This window comes from Aulonocara sp. 'chitande type north' Nkhata Bay, linkage group LG3 (assembly GCF_057382095.1).
Source record: "Aulonocara sp. 'chitande type north' Nkhata Bay isolate Kocher_YH1m ecotype deep benthic linkage group LG3, A_spYH_male_GT1.1, whole genome shotgun sequence".
In the NCBI taxonomy this organism is placed as follows: Eukaryota; Metazoa; Chordata; class Actinopteri; order Cichliformes; family Cichlidae; genus Aulonocara; species Aulonocara sp. 'chitande type north' Nkhata Bay.
In genome coordinates this window covers 34,252,809-34,262,709 of record NC_141346.1, presented here as the reverse complement: position 1 = coordinate 34,262,709, position 9,901 = coordinate 34,252,809, and the positions used below count along the sequence as shown (strand labels likewise).

The 9,901-nt window shown below is 41.3% G+C and overlaps 1 protein-coding gene across 1 annotated transcript in view; it reads right to left on the bottom strand.

Annotated features, from left to right (window-relative positions):
- The window catches only part of LOC147335284 (secretory phospholipase A2 receptor-like), an 11,645-nt gene extending 8,217 nt beyond the window's left edge, over nucleotides 1–3,428 (bottom strand). The window contains exons 1-2 of the mRNA XM_086287473.1: nucleotides 3,401–3,428; nucleotides 1,813–1,881 (exon numbers count right to left, since the gene is read on the bottom strand). Of these exons, the coding sequence (XP_086143599.1) occupies nucleotides 1,813–1,881; nucleotides 3,401–3,428 (97 nt within the window). The remainder of the gene's footprint in view (nucleotides 1–1,812; nucleotides 1,882–3,400) is intronic.
- Nucleotides 3,429–9,901: the final 6,473 nt, after the last annotated feature.

The following is a 9,901-nucleotide window of genomic DNA, read 5'->3' as shown; positions in this document are numbered from 1 at the left end:
TTCTGATTCTGATAAACACGTCAATCCAGTAGGTCTCGGGAATATTCAGTCAGAAACAGATCTGCAATAAATGCTGGCCAAGAATTCAGTTCAGATATGGCTCGAAACCCAACCGTGTCCTCTTGGCTTGAAAAACAAAAACAAAACAAAAAACTGGAAATTATTAGATTATGCTGATCTTACTACTTTTGTCTACTTTTAGTTTTCCCTTTAAGTATGACAATGTATTAATTCACTGTCATTATAATCACCAAAAAATCTCCTCAATTTTAGTAAAATCCAGCTGGGTTTATCATTGCTCAAAAAAAATATAAAAATGTATTTGAAATAACTAACAGACGAACTCTCCTCTCCAGCACCCTGGCATAGACTTTCCCAGAGAGGCTGAGGAGTGTGAGTCCCCTGTAGTTGGAACACACCCTCCGGTCCCCTTTCTTAAAGACTGGATACTGGTCATGGAGGCTAACAAGGGCTGCCCAAAGAACATCTGGATTAAGACATACGGCTTCAAAAAGTTTTGGTGCTTTACAACAAACCTTCTCAGTCGCCATTGCCATTGGCAAGCAGTAGCCGCATAGACACCAGTAATTTTCCCTCACTCTCTCGTCCTTGTGTGACGGATTGTTTTCATCTTCATCTAAACTAAGTGCAGTTGACTATTTTCATTCTCTCTCTCGGGTTGCTCTGGTTCAAACTGGAAAGGTTACCCAGAGTGCATTGAGAAGTAAATAACAATGGCGGCCTACTGGTAAATCGGTTTTATGTAAAATGTGCTTAAAAGGAAAACATTTGGCGTATTTTAATACCACATATGTGTTATTGAAAGCACAGTACATATTTTAGCGCAAGAATTTCTTAATAGCCAGAGTCCTATCGGGCTTGGTTAAGACATTCTTGACATTCTGTGTTTTTTGGACTTGGAGAAGACTTTCGACCGTGTCCCTCGGGGGATGCTGTGGCGGGTGATCCAGGAGTAATGGGTGTCTGGCCTATTGCTACGGGCCATTCAGTCCTTACACAACCGTTGCAAGAGCTTGGTCCGCATCGCCGGCAACAGGCCAGACTCGTTCCTGGTGGGTGCTCCGCCAGTGCCCACTCCGGGTCAGGGACAAGTTCCTGTCCCAAGTGGAGGAATTTAAGTACCTCTGGGTCTTGTTCACAAGTGACGGGAGAAGGGGGTGGGAGATCGACAGACGGATTGGTGCTGTGGCCGCAGTGATGCGGACACTGTACTGGTCTGTTGTGGTGAAGACAGGGCTGAGTGTAAAGATGAAACTCTCAATTTACCAGTTGATCTACGTCCCTACCCTCACCTATGGTCACAAGCTGTGAGTAGTGACCAAAAGAACAAGATCGCGGATGCAAGCAGTGGAAATGGGTTTCCTCCAAAGGGTGGCTTGCATCTCCCTTAGAGATAGGGTAAGAAGTTCAACCTTTCGGGAGGGGCCCAGAGTAGAGCCGCTGCTCCTTCACATCGAAAGGAGCCAGTTGAGGTGGTTCGGGCATCTGACAAGGATGCCTCCTAGGCGCCTCCTGGATGAGGTGTTCCGGGCATGTCCCACAGGGAGGAGGCCCTGGGGCAGACCCAGGACACGCTGGAGAGATTATATCTCTCGGCTTGCCTGGGAACGCCTGGGTGTTCCCCCGGACAAGCTGGAGGAGGTGGTTGGGGAGAGGGAGGTCTGGGCTTCTCTGCTTGGGCTGCTGCCCCCACAACCCGGCCCCGGACAAGAAGAACAAAATGGATGGATGGATGGATGAAAAAAACTAAACAAAACACTGATTGAGCTACTGCAGTGCATGCTTGTTTACCTGTTATATTGGACCCTGCTGAAAGCAGTGCAGTTCTGGTGGTGGTCATCAAATGCATTATGAAAATTCCTGCAAACCAAAGAAGAATGACTAGCACTCATCTACTGAATATTGCCATATTCAGTTGATGATATATCCAAACTGAATGTATAAATATATCATCTTTTTTGTTATTTTCTATGAAGTTACAGAAAGAGTAAAAAGAGTAACAATTGTTTTACACATGTATGATAATTAATTAATTTAAAACTGAACACATATCTTGACATATAGGCTTTGAATCACCTAACTAAATTCCTAAGTAATTCATTATTCAATGATGCAGTAGGTAGTAAACATGAATAATAAAAAGAATTGTTCATATCTAATGTTTTGTGAAATGGAAAGTTACAAAAATCCTAACTTTGACATAATAATTTACCATCCATTTTTTTTCTTCTTCTTTCTTCCCCATTTGTACAGGACGCCTAAATCTTTCTATAACGATTACACACAATAACTCTCCTTTGATGTCGATGACACCAATTAACTGAGCAAGCTTAACATTTCCTATAAATTGTTTTATACTGTTTTTTTATTTAGGCTTGCAAAAACCTTGGTGTTAGATTTGTTATAAATGCAGAGAATCATATCACATTTGGTCTCTTGACATGTCTTTTTAATGGGGGGTGTTTAGAGTTCTCTAAATACTGTTTTCAAATCTTGGCTCGTGTGATTTGGCATTTATCAATAGTTGGTCCACGACCCTGTCAGGGACACTTCCAATAGGGCTTAAAATCTGGGACACTCCACCAATTCTTCTCAGAATGGAAGAAGCTTCTCAGATGATAGATGAAACATCGTCAAGAAACTTAAAGAAGTCCAGACTCTTTCCAAACTCCTTACCACACTGTACTCTGTCATAACACAGTTAAACTCTATTATTCTTGTGGAGTTTCAATGACACTGTGGGAATTGTATGTAAAATGATGCAAATGAGTCACTGGATGAAAAGATCTCTCTGACTGTGATAGAAATTGCTTCTTAAAACTCTGAAAAGATGAAGTTTGCAAAATTTCAGTGTTTATAGACCAAGCTCACTGTTTGTTTCAAAAGTTTGGTAGCGTATTGTATCACCAAGCTAAACTCTACCATTGTTATTGAGTTTCTATGATACTGTGGACTTGCATGTAAAGCAATACAAATGAGTCACTGAATATAAAAATCTCTGTGACCAGATGTCACCCATGCAAGAAATGACCTGTTCCAACCCTGAAAAGATGTTTCTAGGTTTTGCAACATGTTTATAGACCCATATCATTGTTAGTTTCAAAAAGCTTTCAGTCATAATATTTTCACTAGTGATATTCGATGCAGTTTTTCAGCTTCTTTACCACGAAACCGTTTTTTTATTCTCAGTTTAAAAAAATAAATAAATAAAAAAATTATTTCATTCATGAAATCTTGTGTCTTTTTCCCTCTTTAGTGAGTTTATAAGACTAAATTCTCAACAAAATCTTTAAAAAGTTTGCTTTGATTTATTTCATAGTTAACTCTTTTTTATTTTCATCATTACTTCACAAAAAATGTTTTTACTGTTTGGATTTACCTGCACAAATGAGAGTTTTATGACCCATGGTTCAGAAGAAGTAGTCTAGAAAAAAAAAAGCAAAACAGCAACTTAATACTCAGTTTTCTCAAGTACAGCATACAACACCACATACACCATTTAAATATTTTGCAACCAGTACAGCAACAAGTACCAACAAGCAAAGAAAGTTAACGGTTGATCTATAAATAATTTATACTCAGAGATATACAAGTACCTGATGCGGTTCAATGACTTGATTTGCTTCTGAAACCTTCTGTGAATCTGAAGGTCTTTTGATTTACACACTATGCAAAGAAACTATGCAGACACAGAAACTTATTTGCTTATAGGTGTGCCAAAAGAGATTTAAAGAGCCAGTGATAGTCATTAGGCTAGTATAACCGGAGCATGTGACATTAAGAAAATGAAGTAAGATTACATTTTAATACAATAATAATTTTAATAACAAATACATTTTAACTGGCTAAGATGGCGCCGAGTATGGCAGCCTCGTCGCGAGCTCCCCCAAGCAACAACTGTTTTTTGTGTTTAATTTTACTTTTCCTTTATTTTTTCGCGAGTAGCACATGTCTCCTTGTGTACGACTGACAAACCTTACTGGACATAAAAGACGGACTTTCTCATCACTTTCCGGAGTTCAAGTTTTGCAACACGGACCCTCCGTTTGCAGACCCCCCATTCATCTCACCTGAGACGCCTTTGTTCTCTGACCCTGGAGGCCGCAAACACCGACGCAGAGGGAGAAGATCTGGCGTTCTGGTTCGACTGAGACGGTGCACTAGCAGACCACCGTTACCCAGTTTATTACTGGCTAATGTGCAGTCTCTGGAGAACAAGCTGTGCGAGCTTCGGGCACGGATCTCATTCCAGCGAGAGATGCGGGACTGCTGCGTGATCTGCCTCACAGACACCTGGCTATCGGACAAGGTACCGGACTCTGCAATACAACTACCGGGGTTCTCTGTGCACCGTGCGGACAGGTCACAGGATCTTACTGGGAAAAGCATGGCTGGAGTGTTTACACACATCTTCAACCTTTCCCTCTCTCTGTCTGTAGTCCCAGCCTGCTTCAAAATGGCCACCATCATCCCTGTACCCAAATCCTCCACCATCTCCTCATTGAACGACTGGCGACCTGTAGCCCTGACCCCCATCGTGAGCAAATGCTTCAAGAAGCTGATCAGGGACTTCGTTTGCTCTTCATTACCCGACTCACTGGACTCTCTACAATTCGCATACCACCACAACAGGTCCACTGATGATGCCATAGCCCTGACACTACATACTGCCCTGTCACACCTGGAGAAGAGAGACACGTATGTGAGGATGCTGTTTGTAGATTACAGCTCAACATTCAATACCATCGTTCCCTCGAAGCTGGACAGGAAACTGCAGGATCTAGGACTGAGCAGCTCCCTCTGCAGCTGGATCCTTAGCTTCCTGTCTGACAGACGCCAAGTGGTCAGACTGGGCAGCATCACCTCATCCCCCATCACACTGAACACTGGTGCTCCACAGGGTTGTATACTGAGCCCTCTCCTGTACTCACTCTACACCTATGACTGCACGGCCACTAACAGCTCCAACATCATTGTGAAGTTTGCGGACGACACTACAGTGGTGGGTCTTATCACCAACGGTGATGAGACGGCTTACAGGGAGGAGGTCAACGCCCTGACCCACTGGTGTCAAGACAGGATATGTCCTTCAATGCACATATTAAACAATTATGTAAGACTGCTTTCTTTCCATTTGCACAATATCTCTAAAATTAGAAATATCCTGTCTCAGAGTGATAATGAAAAACCAGTTCATGCATTTTTACTTCTAGGCTGGACGACTGTAATTCGTTATTATCAGGAAGTCCTAAAAACTCCCTGAAAAGCCTTCAGTTAATCCAAAATGCTGCAGCAAGAGTCCTGACAGGGACTAGAAAGAGAGAGCATATTTCTCCTGTTTTGGCTTCCCTCTGTGGCTCCCTGTTACATCCAGAATTGAATTCAAAATCCTGCTCCTCACATACAAGGTCTTAAATAATCAGGCCCCATCTTACCTTAATGACCTTGTAGTACCATATCACGCCATTAGATCACTTCAGGTTTCTGCCTGTTAAAAGAGAGTTTTTTCTTTCCACTGTCACCAAAGTGCTTGCTCATGGGGGGGAGGTCATATGATTGTTAAGTTTTGCCTTTATGTAATATTGTAGACCCTAGGGTCTACCTTAAAATTCAAAAAATGTGTCTGTTGTTGTGATTTGGTGTTGTATAAATAAAACTCTATGTTTAGATCCCAGGGACCCATCCCTGTTTCCCGGTGAAGATCCCCAGTATTGGATGATTGGAGAATAGCTGGAAGCAAGCAGTGAGTGAGTGAAGAAGAACGAATGCTTTCCCCCCGTCCTCTCCACCTTGGATTCCCTGGAGTCCTGACCCCTGTCACACTTGTATATAGCACAGTTCCCTGCACTGTCTGTAAATACACCTGGTGAATGTGAAATAAACCCCACTGTGTCTCCTCAAACCGAAGAGTTCCACGTGTGAGTCCTCAGTGAACCGTGACAGTCACACATTGAACAGGAATTTTCACCCCCTTAGCTGTCAGTCTCACATTTTTAGCCCTTAATGGCTAGAGAAAGTGTAAACAGACAGGAAAGTGGAAAGAGAAGGGAAAACATTTAGCAAAGGGCCACAGGTCAGACTCGAATAAAAAAACATATATTTTGGTGTTCATAAATAATAATTAATAATAATAATGGATTGGATTTTATATAGCGCTTTTCAAGGCACCCAAAGCGCTTTACAATACCACTATTCATTCACTCTCACATTCACACACTGGTGGAGGCAAGCTACGGTTGTAGCCACAGCTGCCCTGGGGCAGACTGACAGAAGCGAGGCTGCCATATCGCGCCATCGGCCCCTCTGGCCAACACCAGTAGGCAAGTACTAGAGCTTTTAATTTTACTTAGAAATTATATTTTGAAATTTCTTATATGAGTGAGCTTGGAGGAGTGAATATGTTCTCCCTCCTTCAGCTATCTGAGCATGTAAACACATGAGCATTTGGTGTGGCTGATTCAAGTATTTCACTTGTTAAATCTGTCAGAATTAATGCACAATGATACAATAATAATAAAATCAAACAAAAATCACACTTTCACTTCACGTTATCAACCCATATATCATAAAAAAAATTCATAAGTAAAGCTTTATCCACCAGAACTGAAACTGTCACCTTATTTGTAATTCACATCAATAAAACAGGGTTTACTAAGGGCCAACAAGCTAATAATAAACATATATTGTTTAATAAAATTCATCAAACAAATCACATCTACAAAGAAACGATAGTAACTACACTGGAGGCAGCAACGTTTTTGATGGTGTCAGCTGTAAATTACTTCTACATTACAAAATTTGGATTTGGAAAAGTCTGTTATCATGGATCAAAACACTAAAACTCACCACAGACTGTAGTCACAATCACTGGGTTAACATCTTCAAGCACCACACTTCACAGGGGAACAAGACAAGGGTGCCAACTTTCTTCTGCCCTTTTTCCTATCTAGACTGCACTACATAACCCACTGAACCCACAAGTATGGACTGATCTTTATATCATAAGTCCTGCACGAGAAAAAAAAACATAATTTGAGCAAATCATTTCGTTTTAAGGGTGCAACTGAATTCCTTGTGTGCAAATTGAACAATCCGTATGGGTAGAAGTCGCCAACAAAACACTGCGCCCATCAGAGTTTCTCCTTTGCTCGCACTGCAGTAGTTTTACAGCGGATGTGGGCAGTTTATCTGCTCATGAAACTCAACTTTACTCGCACAGATCACTTTGACTTTTGACAGTTTGGAGGCGAAGCCCAAAGGAGGCCAGAGTCCTAATGTGATTGGTCACTTTGATGGACCCTTCAGGTTACTGGGTTAAAATGAGTTACACTGTGACAGCGACAGAAACGCTGTTTTAACCCTCTGGGGATAAAAACATAAAGTTCACCAGGGAAGACACAAAAGATAACAGTTTGCCATTTTTGGAGTGTGGCATGTGCATTGAGGAGAATGGAAACCTCAACTCTGAAGTTTACCAGAAACCCACACACACGGACTAGTATCTCCTCTTTGACTCCCACCTCCCCTTTGTAGCAGATTTGTCAGAGAAACTCAGGAGAGTCTTCTCCAAGCACGACATTCCAGTGTACTTCAGACACAGCCACACACTCAGACAAAAACTGGTTCATACCAAAGACAGAACTTCTAAAAACAAATGTAACAATGTGGTGTATGCTGTACAGTGCAGCGAGGAATGCCCAGACCTCTACATTGGAGAGACCAAACAGCCACTTCACAAGTGAATGGCACAACATAGAAGAGCCACCTCCACGGGACAAGATTCAGCAGTCCATCTGCATCTAAAGGACAAAGGACACTCTTTCAAAGATGCCAATGTTCACATTTTGGACAGAGAGGACAGATGGTTTGAAAGAGGAGTGAAAGAAGCCATCTATGTCCACTGTGAGCGACCATCTTTGAACAGAGGCGGGGTTTACGACACCAACTCTCTGCCATCTATAATCCAGTTTTGAGATCCCTTCTCAGACGCCGTAACACCCACTCACACCCTGGGCCATCTGACCTTAGTGAATAACATGATAGGGTGGGGCCAGGTTTCACAATGGGTTCACTAGAAATCTTGACTGATTGTGACCCACACCCATTTTTACATCTTGGCTCGTGTTATTAGATAGAGGCCTTAAAACTGCAAAGGTGGCATGACGCTGTCAAGCTGATGGTAAAAACACTGCCCTTTTCTGCAGTGCTGCGATCCCAGCCACCATCAGTGAGTTGGAGGCCCCCGGTGAGACAGGAACTATTGCCTGGATACCGAAGCTCCTGGTAGCCAGGAGAATGGCTAGTGAGTGGTAATCCTTTGTGGCCAGCAGCAGGGAGTTGGCAAGGCCAGCTCGCACTGGCAGCTGTCGAAGGAGTGCGTGAGTGAAGAGGAATCCGCTGTCATCCATTCCTAGCAACGGCAGCATGCTCTCCATGAACTCGAGTGCGGTACCATCACTTAAGCTCGAGAGAGAGAGACAAGTTTCTCGGCCACTCTGCTTTTCAAAGAGGGAGTAGCGCAGCAGCAGCACCTTGAGAGTGGTGTATTTCCTTTGGGTGGGGGGATCCCGCAGGAGGGTCATCACACGGCGGGTGGACAGTGGATCCAGCGAGGCCACCACATGATGGTATTTCGTGTCATCGGCCGAAACGCCATGAAGAGCATGAACGTTTCGACATGGATGATCACAAACACACTCACTTCCTCTTACAAAGCTTTTCACAATAACACAGGATACTTGTAAAAAATGAACTGTATATAATTCAAATTCTCTCTTAAGATATTTACTTTAACCATTATTATTTTACATTTTAAAATGGATCTAAATGTTTTCAACACATTTTACACATTTACATTTAACCTGGTTACAAACAATTAAGTTAAGGAAAATGTAAAATAACCCCCCAAAACTCACCCACATTTACTGAATAAATACATAATCCGTATTCATATGTACCAAATTGAAAACATCAATATTAGGATTTGTAAATTTAAAAAAAATATTACATTTATTCATCATGTAAATGTCCTGCACCCTTCATAGATGTTCAAAAAAATTACGCAGTCCAAAGTTCAAATGTTGACCGTCATGGTTGGATGTAAAAATTGTGGAACTTGTTTGGATGTTGTACAAATGTCCAGAATTTGTCATGGACCAATTGACCAAATATAGACATGATCTGCACGTCTATCCGATGTCCAGTGTTTAGTGGGAAGGAGCAACTACGCAAACAGCCCTCACAGACTACGAACTTTTAGACGATGCAATTGGAAGATTATTAAAAGCTGATGCCCATTTTATAAATTTTCTAAGCATTTTCATATGACCCCACCCATCCCCAATCCTGATGATGAATAAATAAATAAATAATATTAATAGCACCATTTGTTACTTGTATGTAGATATCTTAATGGTAGTTTTACTTAAAGTTAAGGTTGTCATAATTTGAAAATACAGTTTAAATGCATGCTGTGAACCACTTTTTTTCCCCTTTAAACTCACTCACTTAACAACCGTTACAGACAGCTAAGAGAGCCCAGACTATCATTTGCATCCCAGCAAATTTTAATTTATGTAATGACTTTCAAATTTATATAAAAAATGGTTTATATGGTGTACATAATCAGATAACACAATTAAAACTGCTGGATGCTTACAGGAAGTAAAACAAGAAAAAATATGTTTATTAATTCATAAAATAGTCAATCAAAAAAGAGTGAAAAGTAAAACAGGATTTTAGAAATAAATCAAACGATAATTAATCCATTAATGAAAACAAAACTACTTCAATCTTTTTTTTACATTTTTTGTTTTCATACAAAGGGGAATAAGTTTATTATCAGCTTTGTTTTCAATGCTTTGTTCAATTCAGATGAAAT